Below are 23,891 nucleotides of genomic sequence, written 5' to 3' on the forward strand. Positions count from 1 at the left end.
AGACAAGGCTGAAGGGTGTCTCATGGGTGCTGGACTGTGGGGTGGTATGATAAGACCATACGATTCTGGGGACCTCCTCTGCCCAGCCTCCTTTAGCCTTGTCTTGTCTTCGCTTCAGCCCCCTGAGCAGTACTCGGTTGGCCGACTCCACCTGCCCATTGGTTTGCAGGTGTTCCACTGAAGCGAAAACCTGCTGTATCTTTAACTCCTCACACATCTTCCTCAGCTGATGACTCGTGAACTGGGTGCCATTGTCGGAGATCAACCTCTTGGGTATTCCGAAGCGACAAACGATGTTCTTCCAGACGAAGTGCTCGACTTTCTGTGCGGTGATGTCTGCGACTGGTTCTGCCTCCACCCACTTGGTGAAGTACTCGATGGCCACGATGAGAAACTTCATTTGCCTTATCGCCAGGGGAAAAGGTCCTAGGATGTCGATCCCCCATGTGTGGAATGGCCACGGGCTATGGATGGACCTCAACTCCTCAGGAGGTGCCTTGTGCCAGTCCGCGAGAAGTTGACACTGTTTGCAACGCTGAGCAAACCTCACGCAGTCTTCCTTCAGCTTTGGCCAGTAGTACCCCGCGCGGAGTATCCTGTTTGCCAAAGCGCGACCACCTACATGGCTTCCGCACACCCCCTCGTGCAGCTCAGACATGAGTCTGGTGCATTGCTCGCCGTGCACGCAGATCTGCACAGGGTGAGAAAATCCGAATCTAAAGAGGTTTCCATCAATTAGAGTAAACTTACTTGAGCTCCTCTTTATCCTTTTTGCCTCTGCCACGTCAAGTGGGAGTACACCATCTTCTAAGTACAACTGGTATGGTGTTATCCAGGTGTTGGGTTCCTTCACCGCGCGGACCTCCATCGACTCATCGATCTTCGACGGTCGCGCTCTCACCCTCGGTGCTTTCAACGTTTCTTGAGTTAACGACCGATGACCGATCGTCAGACGCTCCATTGATTTGTACACATGAAGTACCTGGTTGTCTGACACGAACGCTCGCGGTACCTTCAAGGTCTCCTGAATGACGGTCCTCTGCTTCCCCCCCTTGCCTGAGCTGGCCAGCTTGGCGAGCAGGTCTGCTCTGGCATTTTGCTCTCTTGGCACATGCACGAATTCAAACTCGGTGAAGGACGTCTTCAGGAGCTGTACATATTCCAGGTAGGCTGCCATCTGGGGATCCTTTGCCTGGAACTCCCCTGTAACCTGCCCTGTGACTAGCAAAGAGTCGCTTTTAGCCAGCAGGTTCCTTGCTCCCATTTCTCTTGCTAGCAACATTCCTGCGATCAGGGCTTCATACTCCGCCTGATTGTTGCTAGCCTTGAAGGCAAAGCGGAGGGACTGCTCGATCAGTACCCCGTTTGGACCTTCCAAAATGACTCCAGCGCCGCTCCCCTGTTGATTAGAGGAGCCGTCCACCGATAACACCCATCGGAAATCTAAACCTTCTGCAGGTGTCGCGATCGACGACAGCTCGACCACAAAGTCCGCGAACACCTGCCCCTTGATCGGTCCTCGGGGCTCGTACTGAATGTCAAATTCTGACAATTCCACCGCCCACTTGACCATCCTTCCTGCTACGTCAGGTTTCTTCAGCATGTTTGGATGCGCAGATCTGTCATTACCACCACTGTGAAGCTGTGGAAGTAATGCCTGAGTCTCCTTGCTGAAAATACCACCGCCAGGGCAGCCTTCTCGAGGGCCTGGTACCTTGTTTCAGGGCCTTGCAGCACCTTACTCACGAAGTACACAGGCCTCTGGGACTGATCTTGCTCTTGCACCAGGACTGAGCTGACTGCTCTCTCCGAAACAGCGAAGTATAGGCGAAGAGGGATGCCTACCTGAGGTTTACACAAGACTGGTGGGCTCGCCAGATACTCCTTCAGTTTGATGAAGGCCTCCTCGCACTCCTGTGTCCAAAGGAATCTGCTGTTGCGTTTAAGACACTGGAAGTACAGATGACCTTTCTCCCCTCTAGCGGACATAAACCGGGATAAGGCTGCCAAGCGACCGGTGAGCTGCTGCACCTCCTTCACCGTCGTCGGGATCCTCATTGCCGCGATTGCTGCGCACTTCTCTGGGTTAGCTTCGATTCCCCGCTCTGTTAAGAGGAAACCCAAGAACTTGCCAGCCTCCACGCCAAAACTACACTTCTCAGGGTTGAGCTTCAGCCTGTACTTGGCGATGGTGGTGAATAGTTCCTCCAGATCAGCTGCATGACCACCATATCATCTACATATGCATGTACGTTCCTTCCCAGCATGGGCGAGAGCACCCTATCCATGAGTCGCTGGTAGGTAGCCCCCGCGTTCTTTAATCCGAACGGCATGACCCTGTAGCAATAGCAAGACCGTTCCGTCATGAACGCGGTCTTGCACTCATCCATGGGGTGCATCCTGATCTGGTTATACCCTGAGAAAGCATCCAAGAAGCTGAGTAGCTTCCCCCTCGATGCGCTATCAACTAGGGCGTCTATACTGGGTAAGGGGTAAGAATCTTTGGGGCATGCCTTGTTGAGGTCAGTGAAGTCCACGCATATTCTCCACTTGCCGCTTGCCTTCTGAACCAGTACCACGTTCGCTAGCCACTTGGGGTACTGGATCTCTCTGATGTGCCCTGCAGCAAGGAGCTTCTGTGCTTCGTCGTGGATCACCTTCCTCCTTTCCTCGTTGAATTTCCTTCGCCTTTGTCGCACAGGTCGAACCTTAGGATCCATCGACAGACAATGGCAAAGGAAATCGGGGTCGATTCCTGGCATGTCGGACGCTGACCAGGCAAAGGCACCCATGTGCTTCTCGATAACACCAACAATCAGCTTTCGCTCTTCTTCAACGAGGGATCCCCCCAATTTGAACTTTTTCCCCCTGACGTCCACTTCGACCCATCCTTCAGCTGGGTGGGGCCTTCTCTCACTGGCGATGACCGCCCTCGCGATCCCTGACTCGTGAGGAGCGATCGCGCCTTCCTCTTCTTCTTCAACCTGAGCTACCTAGGAGCCCCCCACCGTAGCGTTCTCCATCCTCTGAGCACCCTGTGTTTCCCTAACCACCGATCGCTCTTCGCGCACACCTGGTGGTGGTGTCGTGGTGACGTGACATACGCTTCTCTTCTGCTTTAGGCTGTTCTCATAACAGCGTCTAGCCTCAGCCTGATCCGACTTGATGGTTATTACAGTCCCCTCAATCGACGGCAGCTTCAGCTTCATGTGCCTCGTTGATGGTATTGCGCCCAACCTATTGAGGGTTCGCCTCCCCAACAAAATGTTGTACGCAGAAGGGGCGTTCACCACCAAGTACTTTATCCTTTCGGTGCGGGCTGTCGTTCCATCAGTGAATGTTGTCCTCAGCTCAATGTACCCCCGCACCTCTACCTGATCCCCTGCAAAGCCGTAGAGACACCCGGTATACGGCCTTAGTTGATCAGGGGACAACTGCAACTTGTTAAACGACGTCCAGAACATGACGTCTGCCGAGCTTCCTTGATCTACGAGCACTCTGTGCACTCGTCTTCCTGCCGTGATGAGGGAAATGACCACAGGGTCGTTATCGTGTGGGACAACGTCCCGTAGGTCAGCTTTCCTGAAGACAATATCTACCTCAGGGTAATGGCTCTCGTCTACCGAGTCTACCGCCATAACCGATCGAGTGTACCTCCTTCTCTGTGACGCGGTGCATCCCCCGCCAGAGAAGCCTCCCGCGATTGTTTGCACTTCCCCGTGCACAGGGACTTCATGTTGTTGTTCTCCAGCCTGGGATCCCGACCCGCGATCACCCTGCGGCTCACGCATGTAATCTGCCAGGAATCCAGACTTCACCAACTCTGCCAGTTGGTGTCCCAACGCCAAACAGGAGTGGAGTGTGTGGCCAAAGGCCTGGTGAAACTCACACCACTCATTCTTCTTCCTACCAAGTACCTTATCTGCCTTCTCCGTTACGCGTAGTCTCGCTGCTACAGCAGGAAGGACGATGAGATCCACCAATCCCACCATGAAATTGTATCTTGGGGGTGCATTATTCTCCCTTGTACGCCCCCTGCCCTGGTCCTTGCCTGGTGGATAGGGACGAGGTTTTCCCTGCACCTTCTTCCCTTCCTTGGCCTCATGCACCCTTGCTTGCTGTTGCGGCTTCCCCTGCCCTCCACGCGGTCTTGGTGGTGCAACATTTCCTCTTTTCTCAGAAACCTCTGTTTCTGCCACTATGTGCGCCACCGCGCGTCGTCGGATCTCTGCAAAGGTGCTGGGATGGCTCCTGATGAGGGACTCACTGAAGGGACCAGGCAGCACTCCCTTCTTAAATGCGTGCACCAGCATATCCTCATCCTTGCTGGGCAGTCTAACCACTTGTGCTCCAAAGCGGTTGAGGTAGTCCTTCAGCGACTCGCCTTGGTACTGTCGTACATCGAAAAAATCGTATGACACTACTGCGGGCGCTTTGTTAACGATGTACTGCTCAGTGAAAAGCTTTGAAAACCGAGGGAAGGACGTGATATGTCCTTTTGGTAGGCTCACGAACCACTCCATGGCGATTCCGCTTAGTGTGCTCATGAACATTTTGCAGTACACAACGTCTGAGTCCCCAGACAACATCATCTGGGTGTGGAACGCCGTCAGATGCGCCTCCGGATCTTCTACCCCCGTGAATGATGCCTTCACTCCCACCAGGTTGGGAGGCACCATGGTTCCCATGACTTCAGGGGAGAATGGCATGGGGAACGCTCTTGGAGGCGACGGTGGCCTCGACACCCTTTCTTCAACCGCGCGTTCCTTCTGTGCCTGCAACGTCCTCCTTAGCTCTTCATTGACGCGAATCAGCTCGTCGTTCCTACTCTGCGACGCAGCCAACTCCGTCTGTATCCTCTCTTGCTCAACTCTCAATGCCGCGGCGTTGTCCTGCAGCGTACGCACCATCTCCAGGACCTGCGCCATTGTCATAGCTCCTTCGTCAACAGATGGCGCAGGTGATGGTTTTCTGTTTCTTGGCATCTTTCCCTAGCAAAGAGCTTGGCAAAACTTCGGTAAGCTTCAAAAACTGTGGTGTAAATGGGACCACGATTCACTCGGGCCCCACGGTGGGCGCCAAATGATCCTGCCGACAACTCGAGCGCAGAGGAATCGCTTCGTAGCTCTCTCTGCCTCGTCTACGCGACTGTGCTATCTGCAAAATCACTCTCAAAACCTTCTCTAGGATCTCCAAACACGACCTGCAAAACACACAGACGGCGCCTCTAGCGGCCGTTTGCACTCCGACGATCAAGTTAGATCACAGAACCACCAATGAGAAAAACTAGTAGTGTATGTAAACTTTTGTTCTCTCTTTCCTTCTTTTTACTCTCACCCTGATTCTGTTTTATGCCTCCGCCTGCATCTAGGCCTAATAGAATTCTGTTATGCTTTCTGGCATGTGTCAGAATCCTGTTATGCTTTTCTGCGACAACGTACCTCCAGAATCAGTAGAGTGTGAGTGTCTGTGCGTGTCCGCGCGTCTCTGCGCTTGTCTGTACCTTTAGTGGTACGGAGTACAGCTTTATCTGGGCCGCGCCCCTCTCAGATGGTGACACGTGGAGGTATGCAACTCACATCTAACCATTCACGTGTCACTACTTGAAGGGCTCTAGCGCTTCTCTTTGTGTGTCTAAGTTATTCCCTTGCGGAGTAACTTAGGATATTTCTTCCACCTGGGTAAATCGCATACTCTCAGGAGAACGCCGGGTGTGGCTGGTCTAGGCACACTCACCAAGCGTCGCTCTCTGCGTAACGGCTTACCCTTCACGGTACCGCGCACGTAATGGGTTGAGGGAATCACCAATCACTGACTGGTTTACTAGTTCCCTCAGGCCACTCTCGTGCACGATTCCCTGAGATGTGCTCATGCGAGGTCCATGCGTAACGCTCTTGCTGGGAACCTCAGTCCCAGTTTAACTGCATGTAACACGAAACCCCGATGACCATGCGCCCGATGATGGATCGGTGCCCTGTTGCTTCTCGCGTTCTGCCCCCAGGCGTTCATCTGGGAACTGGTCTGTTGGTGGCCACTTGGTTACTGACCACCGATCATCGTTCTGGGTGGTCTGTCCCCTGACTTCGCTGCCGCCTGATCTGCCGGTGGTCATTTGGTTAGTGATAACCGATCACGTTCACCCCGATCTATCTGTCACCTGGTCCGCGTGTCACCCCGCGAGTGGTCCACATGGTTCTCTGTTGCTGACGTCATCGACTACCGATGACCGATCGGATCACATATAGTTTTCCTTTAGCAATTACCTTTCCTTGCTTATACCTTTTCTTGTTGACGTCATGCTAATTTTTGTTGCTTAACTTGTTTGCTGTTTTTGTGTGTTTGCTGTTTTTTTTTATTTCCAAAATGGCTGGATTGTCAAGTGATGCATCATACAAGCATAATTCTCCATCCAAAGCTTCAATCCTTGGTGAATTATATGAAGCTCAAAGAACCATTAGACGGTTGGAGGAGAAATTGCAAAAGATGGAGGTGCAACAAGCTAGACCATCTCCTTCAATTCATGATGAGCATCATAGACCTTCCACAAGAGCTTCTTCAAATGATTTTGGCCGTGAAGATGAGCATAGGAGAAGGAGACCTCCACCCCAAGTCCATGGACAAAGACATCATCACCAAGGGGAAATAACTCACTACGGCAATGGCTTCTATCATGATGCAAAGTCAAGGCTTCCTTCGGTCAAGCTACCTTGTTTTAATGGCTCTAGTGATCCTAATGTATATTTAGATTGGGAGGCTAAGTGTGAACAAATATTTGAGATCCATGAGATCCAAGATGAGCATAAGCTTAAGCTAGCCACCCTAGAGTTTAGTGATTATGCCATGAAATGGTGGCATGGAATTGTAAAGGACATTATCTATCACAAGGGTCCTCCCGTGGACTCTTGGAACTCTTTAAAGGATCATATGTGCGCTAGGTTGGTGCCCCCACATTTTAGGAAAGACCTCATGTTGAGACTCCAACGGTTTCAACAAGGCACGCTAAATGTGGATGAATATTATAAGGAGCTTGAAACGCTTGTGCTTAAAATTGTACCGTCCCATACCCGGGCGTTGACTAAGTCAAGGTCAAAGTCAGCGTCGAGGTCAAAGTCAACGTAAGGCGTCGCCCAGGTGGGGTGACGCCAAGCGCAGGCGTCGCCAAGAGGAAGCATCACCAAGAGGAAGCATCGCCAAGATAAGGCGTCGCCTAGCAGGGCGTCGCCAAGATAAGGCGTCGCCTAGCAGGGCGTCACCAAGATAAGGCGTCGCCTAGCAGGGTGTCGCCAAGGTGGAATGACACAAAAGCAAGGTGACCACAGCGCTGCTCCCCGACACCCATGGGTAAGAAAGACCATGGAGGGGGCGACGCCGTGGGAAGGCCTCAGACCCCTGATAACCAGGGAACAGTGATAAAGAGAAGAGAAAGGTGGCTTCAAGGCCACAGAAATAGCGCCAGTATAGAGCAACCTGACTCGTGAAGTGCCCCTGCCATCCAGAAATGCCCTTGGGATAGATACGACCCAGGAGAGGGGTCATGCCCGGGGGCAGCCAGGCACAGGGCACGAGAGGAAGGTAGATACGCTCTCACAGTGAGTGACTAGAGGCTTGGGGGCATGAGTTGGCACCCTAAAAGTCACCCCTTGCGCAGTTGCACTCCCAGGTAGGAGGGCTCACGCGAGGAAACACCCTCAGATAGGGTAACGGTGCTGTGGGGTCCTCCACGTGTACAGCAGCCAAGTCAGAATGGTAACGCCACGTTGTCAAGTACAAGGTAATTAAGGTTATTTAATACAGTTTTCCGTTTCGAGCGTTTAAGGTACTATAAATGCTCCCGAACGTTTCGAACGTCTTAAATGCGCTGAGCGTTTTTATAATTAAATGCGCTTTAAGGCGCTTTGAATTACCTTGTACCTGACAACGTGGCGTTTCCATTCTGACTTGGCTGCTGTACACGTGGAGGACCTCACAGCATCGTTACCCTATCTGAGGGTGTTTCCTCGCGTGAGCCCTCCTACCTGGGAGTGCAACTGCGCAAGGGGTGACTTTTAGGGTGCAAACTCATGCCCCCAAGCCTCTAGTCACTCACTGTGAGAGCGTATCTACCTTCCTCTCGTGCCCTGTGCCTGGCTGCCCCCGGGCATGACCCCTCTCCTGGGTCGTATCTATCCCAAGGGCATTTCTGGATGGCTGGGGCACTTCACGAGTCAGGTTGCTCTATACTGGCGCTATTTCTGTGGCCTTGAAGCCACCTTTCTCTTCTCTTTATCACTGTTCCCTGGTTACCAGGGGTCTGAGGCCTTCCCACGGCGTCGCCCCCTCCATGGTCGTTCCTACCCATGGGTGTCGGGGAGCAGCGCTGTGGTCACCTTGCTTTTGTGTCATTCCACCTTGGCGACACCCTGCTAGGCGACGCCTTATCTTGGCGATGCTTCCTCTTGGTGATGCTTCCTCTTGGCGACGCCTGCGCTTGGCGTCACCCCACCTGGGCGACGCCTTACGTTGACTTTGACCTCGACGCTGACTTTGACCTTAACTTAGTCAACGCCCGGGTATGGGACGGTACACAAGCCCCCCAGTCTTAAGCTGATGACTTGTCTTCAGTGAAAAGACTAAGGCCTCGCCCACGCCATCCACGTGGCACCCGGTGATGTGTCATTCTTGCTGACGTGGCAACCTTGAAAACATTGAAACCGTTGGAGTCTCAACATGAGGTCTTTCCTAAAATGTGGGGGTACAAATCTAGCGCGCATGTGATCCTTTAAAGAGTTCCAAGAGACCACGGGAGGACCCTTGTGATAGATAATGTCCTTTACAACACCATGCCACCATTTCATGGCATAATCACTAAACTCTAAGGTGGCTAGCTTAAGCTTATGCTCATCTTGGATCTCATGGATCTCAAATATTTGTTCACACTTAGCCTCCCAATCTAAATATACATTAGGATCACTAGAGCCATTAAAACAAGGAAGCTTGACCGAAGGTAGCCTAGACTTTGCATCTTGGTAGAAGCCATTTCCATAGTGATGTCTCTCCCTTTGGTTGTGATGTCTATGTCAATGAAATTAGGGTGGAGTTCTCCTTCTCCTATGGTCTTCTTCACGGCCAAAATCATTTGAAGAAGCTCTTGTTGAAGGTCTATGTGAATGATGCCCATCATGGATAGAAGGAGATGGCCTAGCTTGTTGCACCTCCATCTTTTGCAATTTCTCTTCCAAACGCCTAATGGTTCGTTGTGCTTCATGTAATTCACCAAGGATTGAAGCTTTGGAAGGAGAATGCTGCTTGTAGGATGCATCACTTGAAAATCCAGCCATTTGTAATTAAAAACAGCAAACACACAAAAACAGCAAACAAGTCAAGAAACAAAATTAGCAAAAACAGGTGTGTTTGGCAATGCAATTGCCGAAGTGAATTTGGCCAGAAAAAATAGGTCACTCTCAAAGAAATAATGTCCTTGCACCAATCTGATCTTGAGGTCTTGGAATCCTCAAATGAAAGATGTCAAGGCAAGGCACACCAATCTCAAAGCCAACCACAACAAAACCAATGAAACAATAAAGACAAACAAGAAAAAGTATAAGCAAAGAAAGGCTAGAACAAAAGGAATACTAGATATTTGACAAACTTCAAAGATTAATGAACAAAAGACAAGCAAGAAAATTAAAGAACTCAATGAGAAAGTAGGCACACCAAAGAATAACTAAAGAAAAGCACTAGAGTAGATGAAGAAAACAAAAATTAGCTACTGGAAAAAATATTTTTTTTGCAAACTGTGCTTGATGTTCACTGATTTAACTGGAATGATATAGGGCGAACTGGATTATGAAATTTTAAACACACAAACTTCAAGATCTTACCTCAAAAATGGCACTGGAATCACTTCAAAAAAGTAAGCCAATTAATTGAGATAAAGTTTTCAAAATCGCTGCCAGATTACTGTATTTTTTTAGGCAGAATTGTACACTTTTTGTATTTTATTTATCATTTTTTGTGTACTTTGAATTTTTGAGTACTTATTTTTTCTAATCTTTTATAGCACTTTGAATATCACAAATCCAGAACTACAGAATTTTCCAGTGAGTAAATCAATTGCAATAAGGAAAAACAGTAAACACGTTTTTAGAAAACAGAGGAAGCCTAATAGGAATGAAAAACAGAATTATGAACTAGCAAAGACATAATGGAAAGTGATGTATAGGAACTTGTATAGGTCTAAAATACAAGCATGAACTCAAACTAAAACAGAAAATGCACAAAGGATCAAGTATCAAACTCAGAAAATTATATGACACTAAAGCAAGAAAAAATAAAACAATAAAAGTACTACAAGAAGTGATGACAATTATGGAAAAACAAGACTAAGACAAAACTTGTATGGATTCAAAAAAGGAAAATACTCAAACATATGATAGGCAAAAGAATTAAAACAGCAAGTAAACTCAAATAAGCCTAAACCAAAACCTTAAATTGCAAGAAATTAAAGAGCTCTTGAAATTAAAGTGCTACACAACTCAAAATTTAAACAAGAACACACCTAAACGATTGATACCACATGATGTGATTCTACTAGCACAACTAGAATGATTCTTGACATTCTTAGGAATCATCTTGAGTTGGTTATGAGATAGGCACTTTATCATAGAATTGGATCAAGGTTCTATGAACAAGAACTCACCAAAACTAGTGCCAAAACACAAACTCATATGGAAGTTCCACATATTGTCAAATTGAACCGATTGAATTGAAAGAAAAATGCAAAGGCACCGATTAAACAACACAAAAACTAAATTGCACCGAACAAAAGACTTGAATTGAAGAAGAAAGGATGAAGAACAGTCAAGAAACAAAAGCACTGAAGCAAAACTAACACAAGCTGAAAAAATACCAAACAGAAATTCAAAGAATGCAAGCTAAGACATGAACAAGTAAAGAGAAGGAAGGAAGGAAGGAGAAGAGAAAGCTCATGAAGATGGAAGAATGGTTGGATGATCACGCCACTAGGAGGATGGAGACTCCAAGATAAGTGTGCAAGCCGCCACTTGAGGTAACCATGGAACCATCAAGATAAGACTAGTGAAGAAGGCACAAAGCTCTCCAATGCTCTCTCAAAAATTGAGTATAGTTTCTCTAATTAAAATTCAAATCTGCAATGTACAAGGGCAGCACCTTAATTTATAGCCTAGAGGTGCTGAAATGCAAGCTAAAAGAATTCAAAATTCCCTCCTAAATTCAAATGCAACCGGCGCCAACTAAGGTCATGGAGAAGGTGTGACCCTCTTTCTCACTTTGGCACCTCCCTAGTTACTCCTACACCTATCTACTAATGCACCCCCCCTAATACACCTAACTAAGGACATAAAGATGCTTTAACAAAAGAGGTTTCTAATGTTTCCCTCCTAAGCACCTTCACACAAAGAAATTACAAAAAGAGAAAATAAACGTCCCTTAGCTCCTAAAGCTTTTGTTCCGTCCGGTTGACCGGGACGTCTTCGTGCACGACCTCAACCGTCAGCTGGGGTCTCCTTCCCGCTGGTTGCCCGCGGATTCCTGCAAAAAAAAGGGACAAAGAGGCGCCCTACCGACCGTGTGCACTCCGACGCTCAAGTCAGCCAGCAAGAAACACCAAAAAACTGACCACCCACGTATCTGAGCACCGCGTGTGGCACTCTGAAGGTGGTAAAAGAACTGTGTATATGTGTGTGTGTTGTCTTCTTCAGGCAAAAATATTCTCCAGTCACTTGTACGTAATCTTAAAGCACGGGCAAGCAACCAGAGAGTTTCTCGTAAATTTGCCAAAGGTTCGAACCCTTTTTCCGACATTCTCAGCGCTATTTAAACTGCCCCAGCATTTAAAGCGCCTTAAAGCGCTTTTAATCTCAAACGTAACGCACTCATTAAAGCGCTTAATTACGAAACGTAGCGCATTTAAGACGTTGAAACGCTCGGGAGCCCTAATAGTACCTGAATGCTCGAAAGGGAAACTGTATTGAATATCTTTAATTACCTGGCACCTGACTAGAGGGTGTTTCTATCCTGGCATGGCTGTCGTACACGTGGAGGGCCTCACGACGCCATGACCCCATCTGGGGGCGTTTCTGCCCACCTGGGGACGTCTCTACGTGTGAGCCCTCCTGCTTGGGAGTGCTACTGCGCTAGGGGTGGCTTTTTGGGTGCCAACTCATGCCCCGAAGTATCTAGCCACTTACTCTGAGAGCGTATCTGCCTTCCTCTCACACCCTGCACCCGGTTATCCTGGGCGTGACCTTCCTCTTAGGTCGTATCTGTCCCGAAGGCGTCTCTGGGGCAACAGGGGTACTTCGCGAGTCAGGCTGCCCTTCACTGGTACTATCACTATGGCCTTGAAGCCACCTTTTCCTTCTCTTTATCACTTTCCCGAGATATCGGGACCTGAGGCTTTCCCACGACGTCGCTCCCTCCATGGTCTTTCCTACCCATGGGTATCGGGGAACCACACCGTGGTTGCCTTGCTTTTACACTGTTTGATCTGGCGACGCCCTGGTTGGGCGACGCCTGGCCTTGGCGACGCCTTGCCTTGGCGACGCCTTGTCTCTATCTTGGCGACGCTTCCTCTTGGCGTCTCTACACCTGGGCGACACCTTGAGTTGACTTTGACTTTCCAGTCGTTGACTTTGACTTAGTCAACGCCCTGATACGGGACGGTACACAAGCCCCCCAGTCTTAAGCCGAAGACTTGTCTTCAGCGCAAAGACTAAAGCCTTGCCCCCGCCATCCACGTGCCTTCCTGATGACGTGTCATTCTCTGCTGACTCAGCAATTTTTCGAATTACTGACTCGACATTTTCTGAACCACAGGGGTATTCTTAATGACCGATTGGACATTCCCTGAAATGGGGATGATTACACCTTTTGGGCTACCCTTGATCGCGCGCCATGTGGCCCATCGCGTGGCCCCCCTTTAGAGACCTTTGCGCTTCCCCTGGGCAATCGACCCTCTGACGCGTGGCCCGATCCTGCGGCCCTTACTTAGCGCCTCTTGGGTTACGGAATGTAACGTTTAAGTTACTCCAAACCCCGCACTCACCCTACTGTTACATTCATTCACTCTGCTACTTCGCACTGTTCATCGCCTCCAAAACCTTTTTTCTCTGCGACTGCGATTCTCCCCTTCCTGCGCTCTCCTACTGCCTCCATTTCAACAGCAAAGGTATGGTTTCGAGCACTCACAACTCTTTACTTCCGTCGCATTATAGGAAACTGCCTAGGATTGTTGTTACTCTCGTATTTCTCTGGATATTGTTTGTATGCTTCGTTGTTCCTCTTGCTTCCCTTCGTTCTCTTGTGGGTAGGGCGCTCCTAGGGTTCTTCCATTTTCCCCTTTTCTTCTGCCCAAACCCCTTTTCTCTGAACCCTTTCTTTCTCTTTTGATCTTCAGCATTGGCGTTGATGGCGAAAACCAAGACCACCGCGCCTCCCCCACTCCCCAAGTCTTATTACAAGGGCGAATATGACTGGGCCCCCGATGAACTTCTGGACGAATGTTCCCTCCTGAACTCCGTTGAGGACGTGGAGGCCCACAGGGGGGACCCTGCTCTCTATAACTTCAATGCTTTCCACAAAAGTCATGACTCCCAAGTCCTGGTAAGCCGAGTGCGACCTGGGATGCCAGAACGAAGCCTATCAAACTTCTCTGAGACAAATACAAGAGTCTAAATCGGAAACAGAGAGGCAACTGGAGGAGGCATTGGAGCTCCAGGCAGGCTTCTACACCCGGGAAGTTGCTCTTCAAGTGCAGGTAGCGGGTCTTCAGGAAGTGGTCAAAGCGGATGCAGAAACTCACAAGGACCTGAAGGACCGTTGCTGTGAACAGGCTGCCAAGGTGGAGCGGATGGAGGAGGAGATGGCCACCCAGGCCAAGGCTATGGACCTTCTCCGAGTTGACTACGACAAACTGCAGGTCGAGGTTAGCCGGCTTCGTGTGGAGAAAGAGGCTCTGGAGAAGCAGGTGGCCTCTGGAGACGCCGCCATTGAGGAACTGGAGAAGGAGAAAAAGTCCCTTATCCAGGAGATGGCGGGCACCTTCGAGGAGGGGTTCCAAGAGGCCCTGTCCCAGGCGTCCTGCGAGAACCCTGGCGTCAACCTTTCGAACTGCGACCCCACACACCACATAGTCGACGGGAAGGTCGTGCCCATGGATTTGAACGACTGAACTGCTGCCCCTCATCCGCCACCTTCCTCTTCAAGCTTAACTCTTCATTCTTTACCTTCGCTTTTTGATTTTATTTGCCAAAACTTGTAATTCTTTGAACTATCCGCACTCTTGTTACTGATTTGGGACGTTCGCATGGTTGTCTTTATTTCTTTGTCACATACGATTCTGCCTATGCGATCTCGTTCTCATCTTTTCCCTTCATACGCTTCAATTATTTTATCTGTGTTCTGCCCATTTCTCACACTTCGTTGGGCGGTTTGGTATGATTGGGTAAGGTCGCCCGCCAACCCTTACGCCCATGGAGAGGCTCACTAAGTGGCGCCGTATCGTCCACGGGACGTCTCTGATACCGAAAGGCTCTTTCTTTGATCTTTTAACGCTCGGCGCCCACGCCTAAGGAGAGGCCTGCTAAAGCAGCACCGTATCGTCCCCGGGTGTCTAAAACGCTGAGTGCTGTGGGGTTTTTGTTCCCTCCATGGTCTTTCCTGCCCATAGGTATCGGGGAACACCCTGCCAGTGACTCGCTGGCGCTCGGCGGTCTCGCCTCCCTCCACAGTCTTTCCTACCTGTGGGTATCGGGGAGGCGACGCCTGTGACTAACTTTGCTTTTCTTTGCTTTCGTCTCCCTCCACAGTTTTTCCTACCTGTGGGTATCGGGGAGGCGACGCCTGTCGGTAGTTGGGTTGGCGACGCCCGCGACATCTCGCGCTGTCGTCGCCCTTTCGTCCTTCCTGGCGACGCCTCGGGCGTTACCTTTACCTCGACATTGACCTTAACTCTTGCCTTGGTCAACGCCTGATAACAGCGAAGAGCCCAAGGCTTTGTCTGTGCCATCCACGTGGCGCTCCTTGTATAGCTGATGGGACCTTCTGTCATTCGACTTGATCCACGTGGCGCTGCTTACATGGTTGGTGGGGTATCTAGTCATTTCATTTTCTGACTCCTGCTGTACCGCTGGCTCATTTTCGACGGCGCATCGTACCACTGGATATTCTGCGGATACGACGTTTTCGGATTTAAACCAGTGGTGCCAGCGTCATCCTTTCATCTTCTGCCACGTGTATTAATCGCACGGTGCATCCGTTCGCGTCGTTTGGCGCTCTAACCGCTTTATTTAACTCTTCAAACTCTGGAACTATCTTCACCATTTTCTCACTCTTCATAACCTACTTGCGTTCTTTCTTCTTGCACCCTTTCTTCTTTGTCGAAGGGCTGTTCTAACCTTCGCTCCCCTCGCTCAACCCTTGCATTTCTAGCCATCCTGATCTTGCTAAAGAATGTCTTCTCACGATGCTTCCCCCAGGGTCCGTCCCAAAGACTTGTACCCTTGAGCCTCGAGTGAACTTCTTGATGAGTGTTCATGCTTGCTCTCCACCAGGGTCGTACGGGAACACAAAGGGGAGTTGTGTTCTTACGACCACCGGGCCTTCGCGAGGAGGCGCGATGACGACATCGCTGTGCTCCCTTGCACTCTGGGGGAGCCAGTGTGTGGAGACGAACGGGCCAACAACGGGGTCCCTTTCTTTTACTTTTACCAGGTGGTGTTCAAGACCATCGGGGTGCGCTTACCCTTCTCCTGGTTCGAGAAGGAACTACTGACGGAGATCAACGTGGCTCCAGCCCAGTTATACCCCAACAGCTGGGCCTTTGTCAAGGCCTTCGATGTCCTCTTTGGGTTTCTGGGTTGTGCACCCTCGGTTGACCTCTTTCTTCACTTTTTTGAGGTGAAGAGACAGAGACACAACCTCTGGGTAACTCTCAGCAATGTACCCGGAAGAGTTCTCTTCACGCCCTTCCAGAGCTCGTTCACCGGGTGGAAAGGCCAGTTCTTCAAGATCTGTCGTACTGACCTTGTTCCCGACGCTCTGGATGGGTTTTCGCTGTACTGGGTGAGAGAGGAAAAGGCCCTCAAAGCCAAACCCCTCAAGAATCTGGCTCCAAGTGATCAAATAGCTTGCCGGATTCTTGCTGAGGCGGGAGGTTTTGACTCTGCTACGGTGATCAGCTTGGAGTCCAACGCTAGGACTCTTGAGAAGTACATAAGTAAGAACCACTCCTTAGGCGACTTCGGCCTTCGTTCCTTTCTAACTGTGCCTGTCTTCCTTCACGGTGTCGCTAATACATCTGTTCCCTTTGTGCAGGTTCGAAAATAGGCCAAAAAAAGAGGACACGACTTACTCGAGCGCTGCGGGCTGGGAAAGGGGCTTCGCCTTCCTCCAGTGACGACTCTGATGAGCGCTGAGAAGTGGCTTGTTTGTGTTTTTGCCTTTTGTACTGAACATTGCTTGTAACAACAACTTTTCAATATCATAATTCTTTACAACGCCACTTTACTTTGCATATGCTTCATATACCGCGCGACTTCCTTTCGTCTCGTTCTGCCAACGATGCATGCTTTTACTTGGGCGACGCCTTCTTTCTGGGCGACGCCAAGGCCTAGGCGACGCCCTCTTCCTTGGCGACACCATGGCCTAGGCGGCGCATCACATTACTTCTAGCAAGGAAAGATAAAGGCCGAAAACCAAGGCACTTCTTTTTCTCAACTGGTTTTTCCATTTATTAGGGTGACCTCATTAAAAAACCCCGAAAGGGAAAAAGAGCGTCCCCTTCAACTAAATTGTTACATGCTGCTTACATAAATCAACTGAAATAAAATTTTAAGTTGGCTGCATTCCAACTGCGCGGGATAGGGCCTCCATCTAAAGTCTCCAGGTTGTACGAACCGTTGCCCTTAGCCTCAGTAACTCTGAAGGGCCCGGTCCACTTGGGAGACAGCTTATTCTCCAACTCGTATGGGTGAGCTTTCCTCATCACTAGGTCGCCCACCTGAAACTGTCGCGGCTTTACTTTAGAGCTATATTGCCGCTCCACTCTTCTCTTCATCGCTTCAGCTTTTATTCTAGCTTCTTCCCTGGCCTCTTCTAGCAGATCCAGGTTTACCCGCCTCTCCTCACTAGATTCCTCCACCACAAAGCTTTGAAAACGTGGTGAGCTTTCGTGTATTTCTACTGGAATCATCGCGTCCGACCCGTACACCAAACTGAAAGGCGTCTCCATAGTAGAGGATTGGGGCGTGGTGTGGTATGCCCATATAATCCTTGGCACCTCTTCCGCCCACGCCCCTTTGGCTTTCTCTAACCTTCTTTTTAACCCCCTAGAAGGACTCTGTTTGCTGACTCTACTTGCCCATTGGTCTGGGGGTGCTCAACCGACGCGAACACTTGCTTGATTCCGACTTCAGCGCACAGATTTCTCAACTGCTGACTGGCGAACTGGGTTCCGTTGTCAGATATCAGGCGCCTGGGTACGCCAAAGCGACACACGATGTTTCTCCACACAAAATGCTGTACCTTATGCGCAGTGATTTGTGCCACGGGCTCTACCTCTATCCACTTAGTGAAGTATTCGATGGCGACGACCAGATACTTCATCTGCCTGATTGCTAGTGGGAAAGGGCCCAGGATGTCAATTCCCCATGTGTGGAAAGGCCACGGGCTGTATATGGACTGCAACTCTTCTGGTGGCGCCTTGTGCCAGTCGGCGTGCTTTTGACATTGCTTACACCGCTGGGCGTGCCGTGCGCAGTCCTCTTTCACTGTGGGCCAGAAGAAACCTGCGCGTATTACCTTGGAGGCCAAGGACCTTCCTCCTACATGGCTTCAGCAGATGCCTTCATCTAGCTCCGCCATTATCCTGGTGCACTCATTGCCACTGACGCATGTTAGGATAGGGTGAGTGAAACCGTGTCTGAACAGCACCCCATCCACCAAGGTATATCTTGCGGCATTTCTTTTGATCTTCTTACCCTCTTCAGGGTCCACTGGAAGAGCCCCATTCGCCAGGTATCGTTTATAGGGCGTCATCCAGGTGTCTCCCTTGGACAAGACACAGACCTGCATCCGCTCTTCCTCAGACACACCCGCGTATATACTGATGCGGGGCGCCCTCTGCGTATCTTGGGTCAAAGAGGAGTGACTCCTCGGCCTTCCTCTTGATGCATAAATCTGGAGGACATCTACCCTGTTGTCTTCCACGAATCGACGCGGAGCTTTGAGGGTCTCCTGGATCACTGTCCTCTGTCTACCCCCCTTGCTTGAGCTGGCCAGCTTTGCGAGCAGGTCAGCTCTGGCATTCTGCTCCCTCGGGACGTGCATCAACTCAAGAGCGTTGAATGCCACTCTCAACAACTGGACGTATTTTAGATACGCCGCCATCTGTGGGTCCTTCGCCTGGAACTCACCCGACACCTGCCCCGTAATCAACTGGGAGTCGCTCTTCACTAGGAGATTCTGTGCGCCCATCTCCTTGGCCAAGAACATTCCTGCAATCAGGGCTTCATATTCTGCTTGATTGTTACTTGCCTTGAAGGCAAAACGCAAGGCCTGCTCGATCAGTATGCCGTCGGGTCCTTCCAGCACTATTCCCGCACCACTCCCTTGTTGGTTTGAGGAGCCATCAACCGAGAGCAGCCACTGTGAACTCGCTTCCGCCTCTTGCTCACCTCCGGGCGAAAGTTCTGCTACAAAATCCGCGTACACCTGCCCTTTGATGGATCCTCTAGGCTCGTACTGTATGTCGAATTCTGACAGTTCCACTGCCCAGCGTACCATCCTTCCTGCCACATCGGGTTTCTGCAGCACTTTCTGTATGGGGAGATTGGTCATCACTACCACCGTAAAACTGTGGAAGTAATGACGGAGCCTCCTAGCCGAGAACACTACCGCCAGCGCCGCCTTCTCCAGTGCTTGGTACCTTGTCTCAGCTCCCTGTAAGGCCTTGCTTACAAAGTAGATGGGTTTCTGACTCTGGTCCTGCTCTTGGACCAACACAGAACTGATGGCCCGCTCCGTTACAGTAAAATACAACCGGAGGGGCACGCCCGTTACCGGCTTGCAGAGAACCGGTGGCGTCGCCAGGTACTCCTTCAGCTTAATGAAAGCCGCTTCGCACTCATCAGTCCAGGCAAAGCGACTGTTTCTCTTGAGGCACTGGAAGTACGGGTGCCCCTTTTCTCCTCCGGCGGAAACAAACCTCGAGAGCGCCGCCATCCGCCCTGTCAACTGTTGAACCTCCTTTACCGATGTCGGACTCCGCATGGCGATAATAGCCGCACATTTGTCGGGGTTCGCCTCTATCCCCCTCTCGGTGAGCAGAAAACCCAAGAATTTACCGGCCTCTACCCCGAAAACACACTTCTCGGGGTTCAACTTGAGGCGGTATTTGGATATTGTGTTGAACAACTCCTCCAAGTCTACCATGTGCTGCACCCTGTTCTGCGACGCCACCACCATGTCGTCTACATAAGCGTATACGTTCCTCCCAAGCATTGGCGCCAGGACCTTGTCAATTAACCTCTGGTACGTGGCGCCCGCATTTTTGAGCCCGAAAGGCATCACCTTATAGCAATAACTGCATGTTTCAGTCATGAACGCAGTCTTGCTCTCGTCTCTGGGGTGCATCTTGATTTGGTTATACCCTGAGAAGGCGTCCAGGAAGCTTAACACCTTGCTGCCAGACGCGCTGTCCATTAGGGCGTCGATGCTGGGCAACGGATAGGAATCCTTTGGGCACGCCTTGTTCAGGTCCGTGAAGTCAACGCACATTCTCCACTTTCCGCTCGCCTTTTTCACCAAGACAACGTTGGCGAGCCACTCAGGGTACTGAATCTCCCTAATGTGGCCAGCACTCAGCAGCTTCTGCGTTTCGTCTTTCACCACCTGTTGTCGCTCCTCATTGAACTTCCTCCTTCTCTGACGCACGGGGCGGACCGTGGCGTCCATGCTGAGGTGGTGACACAGGAAATCGGGGTCGATGCCCGGCATATCCGAGGCGGACCATGCGAAGGCGTCCAGGTGGCGTGAAATCACTTCTGCCACCCCTTCCTGTTCTTCTGGACTTAGCGAGCTTCCTAACTTGAAAGCTTTGCCGCCAATCTCCCTTTCTAGGGTGTTAGCTGCAGGTTGCTCCCTATTATCATCTTCGGCGGGCGCCGCTTCTTCTACGGGCGCCGCTTCTTCGGGGGGCACCGCCTCTTCCACGGGCGCCTCCTCCATTGGCACATCTGCTTCAGGCATCGCCCTTTCTGCTATGGCCTCTTCAAGCGTCAGCCCAGCGGGCGTCGCCTCAATCATCGTTGCGTCCGCGCTCGGCGGACATTCGTACACCATGAAAACGCCTCTCTTCGTCTTCAGGCTGTTTTCGTAGCATTTCCTCGCCTCCTCCTGGTCTGATCTGATGACTATCACCCGGCCGCTGAGGTCTGGTAGCTTCATCTTCATGTGACAGGTGGAGGACACTGCGCTTAACCGGTTTAACGCCGGCCTGCCCAGCAAAATATTGTAGGCAGAATTAGCGTTCACGACGAGGTACCGGATACTCTCGGTGCGGGAGGCCTCTCCGTCTGTGAACGTAGTCCTCAACTCCAGGTACCCCCGGACTTCTACCTGGTTATCCCCGAACCCATACAAACATCCCGTATAGGGACTCAGCAGATCGGGGGACAACCGTAATTTGTTGAAGGTCGACAGAAACATGACGCCTGCCGAACTTCCTTGATCCACAAGCACTCTGTGAACCTTCCTTCCGGCCGTGACAACAGAGATGACAACGGGATCGTTGTCGTGGGGTACCCATCTCAAAGGTCTCGTCGTGTGAACACGATATCTGACTCCCATGGCTCCCCTGAGAGCCTCTCTTCAACTGAATTTACCCCCCTCGTGTATTTCTTCCGCTGGGAGGCGGTGGGCCCTCCGCCAGAGAAACCCCCAGCAATGGTATGGACCTCGCCAAGCACTGGCATCTCGTGCGCTGGCTCATCTGCCGGCGACGGCAAGGTGGCGGTCGTTGGGGAATCTGCGACATAATCTTTCAAAAACCCAGTCCTCACCAGCTCATCTAGCTGGTAGCCCAACGACAGGCAATTATCAATTTGGTGCCCGAAAGCCTCGTGAAATTCGCAACAAGAGTCTTTGCGGGGCCCTAACACCTTGTCGGTCTTCGCCGGTCGCCTCAGCCTCTCGGCTATGTTGGGTACGGCGATCAAATCCTTCAACTCAACTACGAAGTTATACCTCGCCGGTCTTGCTCTTTCTCTGGCGGGGCGTTCGCCTCCTGCGGGGCCCCGGGGCTGGGGCTTTCTGGCTTCGTAGGGGCGTCTCGCCTCTGGCTTCTTTCTCCCCGTCGTGGTCTCATTGACTCTGACGGGTTGAACTCGCGCCGGTCCCCTCGGGCGTGAGGGCACGGCGCTGGTGCGCTTCACACATACCTCCCCTTCCGAAGCAATGTGCTCTACCGCCCTACGCCGTAATTCAGCGAAAGTCCTAGGGCGATTGCGGATAATAGATTCTCCAAAGGGGTCGGGGCATACGCCTTTCACAAATGCGTACACGATCATAGGCTCCTCTGTTGTACCAACCTTCACGACCTGGGCCCCGAAGCGATTGATATACTCCTTCAGGGTCTCCCCCTGATATTGCTTCACATCAAACACGTCGTAGGAGACCGGCGGCGGGGCCTTGTTGGCTAAGTATTGTTCTCTGAATAACCGCGACAACTGGCGGAAAGATGTGATATGGCCCTCGGGGAGGCTAATGAACCAGTCCATAGCCATCCCGGTCAGGGTGCTCATGAAGAGCTTGCACTTGGCAGCATCAGAACCGCCTATCAGGACCATCTGTGTGTGAAATGCAGCCAGGTGCGTCTCTGGGTCCTCCATCCCGGTGAAGATCACCTTGGGTCCCGCGTCTAGGATCTCCTGTGAGAAAGGAGTGGAAAACTCCCTTGGTGGGGAATGGTTCTCCGTCTCGTCATGCCCAGGCCGCCTCCTATCGTTTCTCAGGCCCTGGCGCAACTCCTCATTCACACGGTGGAGCTCTTCGTTCCGCTCATGCGAGGCGTCAAGGTCTGCCTGCATGCGCTCCTGCTCCATTTTTGAATCCGCCATGTCCTGTTGCAGCCCCCTCATTATTTCCAGGACCTGCTGCATGGATAGGTCTGCTGGGGCTGCGCGCGCTGTTCTTCGTCTGGTGGGGGCCATTGTCACTCCAACCTCCTTCAACGTTACTGTAACTTGGTAAATTTTTCTCGAACTTGTGATGGGACTGATGTTTTATATCGGGCCCCACGGTGGGCGCCAAATGTTCCGTCCGGTTGACCGGGACGTCTTCGTGCACGACCTTAACCGTCAGCTGGGGTCTCCTTCCCGCTGGTTGCCCGCGGATTCCTGCAAAAAAAAGGGACAAAGAGGCGCCCTACCGGCCGTGTGCACTCCGACGCTCAAGTCAGCCAGCAAGAAACACCAAAAAACTGACCACCCACGTATCTGAGCACCGCGTGTGTGGCACTCTGAAGGTGGTAAAAGAACTGTGTATATGTGTGTGTGTTGTCTCCTTCAGGCAAAAATATTCTCCAGTCACTTGTACGTAATCTTAAAGCACGGGCAAGCAACCAGAGAGTTTCTCGTAAATTTGCCAAAGGTTCGAACCCTTTTTCCGACATTCTCAGCGATATTTAAACTGCCCCAGCATTTAAAGCGCCTTAAAGCGCTTTTAATCTCAAACGTAACGCACTCATTAAAGCGCTTAATTACGAAACGTAGCGCATTTAAGACGTTGAAACGCTCGGGAGCCCTAATAGTACCTGAATGCTCGAAAGGGAAACTGTATTGAATATCTTTAATTACCTGGCACCTGACTAGAGGGTGTTTCTATCCTGGCATGGCTGTCGTACACGTGGAGGGCCTCACGACGCCATGACCCCATCTGGGGGCGTTTCTGCCCACCTGGGGACGTCTCTACGTGTGAGCCCTCCTGCTTGGGAGTGCTACTGCGCTAGGGGTGGCTTTTTGGGTGCCAACTCATGCCCCCAAGTATCTAGCCACTTACTCTGAGAGCGTATCTGCCTTCCTCTCACACCCTGCACCCGGTTATCCTGGGCGTGACCTTCCTCTTGCGTCGTATCTGTCCCGAAGGCGTCTCTGGGGCAACAGGGGTACTTCGCGAGTCAGGCTGCCCTTCACTGGTACTATCACTATGGCCTTGAAGCCACCTTTTCCTTCTCTTTATCACTTTCCCGAGATATCGGGACCTGAGGCTTTCCCACGACGTCGCTCCCTCCATGGTCTTTCCTACCCATGGGTATCGGGGAACCACACCGTGGTTGCCTTGCTTTTACACTGTTTGATCTGGCGACGCCCTGGTTGGGCGACGCCTCCACCCAGGCGACGCCTGGCCTTGGCGACGCCTTGCCTTGGCGACGCCTTGTCTCTATCTTGGCGACGCTTCCTCTTGACGTCTCTACACCTGGGCGACACCTTGAGTTGACTTTGACTTTCCAGTCGTTGACTTTGACTTAGTCAACGCCCTGATACGGGACGGTACAGCTTTGAACATGTTTCTTGTAAGCCTTTGAGGTGGGCTTTGACCTCCATGGGCGTCCTCCACTTGAGCCTCAACCTCTTCTTGCTCTAGATGATTGGCCTCCATGTCCTCTTGAGCTTGATCTCTATCAGTAGTGGAGCTGGAGTTATTTTGGAGGGGCCCAACAGTGTGTTGATAGAACAATCTCTGAGGTTTGCCTTCAAAGCCAACAATAATCAAGCGGAGTATGAGGCTTTGATCGCCGGAATTTTGTTGGCAAAGGAAATGGGAGCAAAAGTGCTGGTGGCCAAGAGTGATTCCTTGTTGGTCACTGGGCAGGT

General features: G+C 51.1%; 1 protein-coding gene across 1 annotated transcript; it reads right to left on the reverse strand.

The window, feature by feature from the left end:
• Positions 1 to 3,183: 3,183 nt before the first annotated feature.
• Positions 3,184 to 4,928, reverse strand: LOC137834174 (uncharacterized). Its single transcript, XM_068642237.1, has 3 exons — positions 4,341 to 4,928; positions 3,537 to 4,133; positions 3,184 to 3,237 (listed from the first exon to the last, which is right to left on the reverse strand). The coding sequence occupies exons 1-3, from the start codon at positions 4,926 to 4,928 to the stop codon at positions 3,184 to 3,186; spliced, it is 1,239 nt and encodes a 412-aa protein (XP_068498338.1).
• Between the last annotated feature and the right edge of the window lie 18,963 nt (positions 4,929 to 23,891).

The sequence above is a fragment of the Phaseolus vulgaris genome, chromosome 5 (assembly GCF_000499845.2).
Source record: "Phaseolus vulgaris cultivar G19833 chromosome 5, P. vulgaris v2.0, whole genome shotgun sequence".
Lineage (NCBI taxonomy): Eukaryota > Viridiplantae > Streptophyta > Magnoliopsida > Fabales > Fabaceae > Phaseolus > Phaseolus vulgaris.

Coding starts and splice junctions, on each gene's coding strand:
- LOC137834174 (XM_068642237.1), bottom strand. CDS start 4,928: ATGGCGCAGGTCCTGGAGATGGTGCGTACGCTGCAGGACAACGCCGCG. Junction 4,134..4,340: donor ACCGCTTTGGAGCACAAGTG/GTTAGACTGCCC, acceptor CGTGGAGGGCAG/GGGAAGCCGCAACAGCAAGC. Junction 3,238..3,536: donor CACACGATAACGACCCTGTG/GTCATTTCCCTC, acceptor AACCCTCAATAG/GTTGGGCGCAATACCATCAA.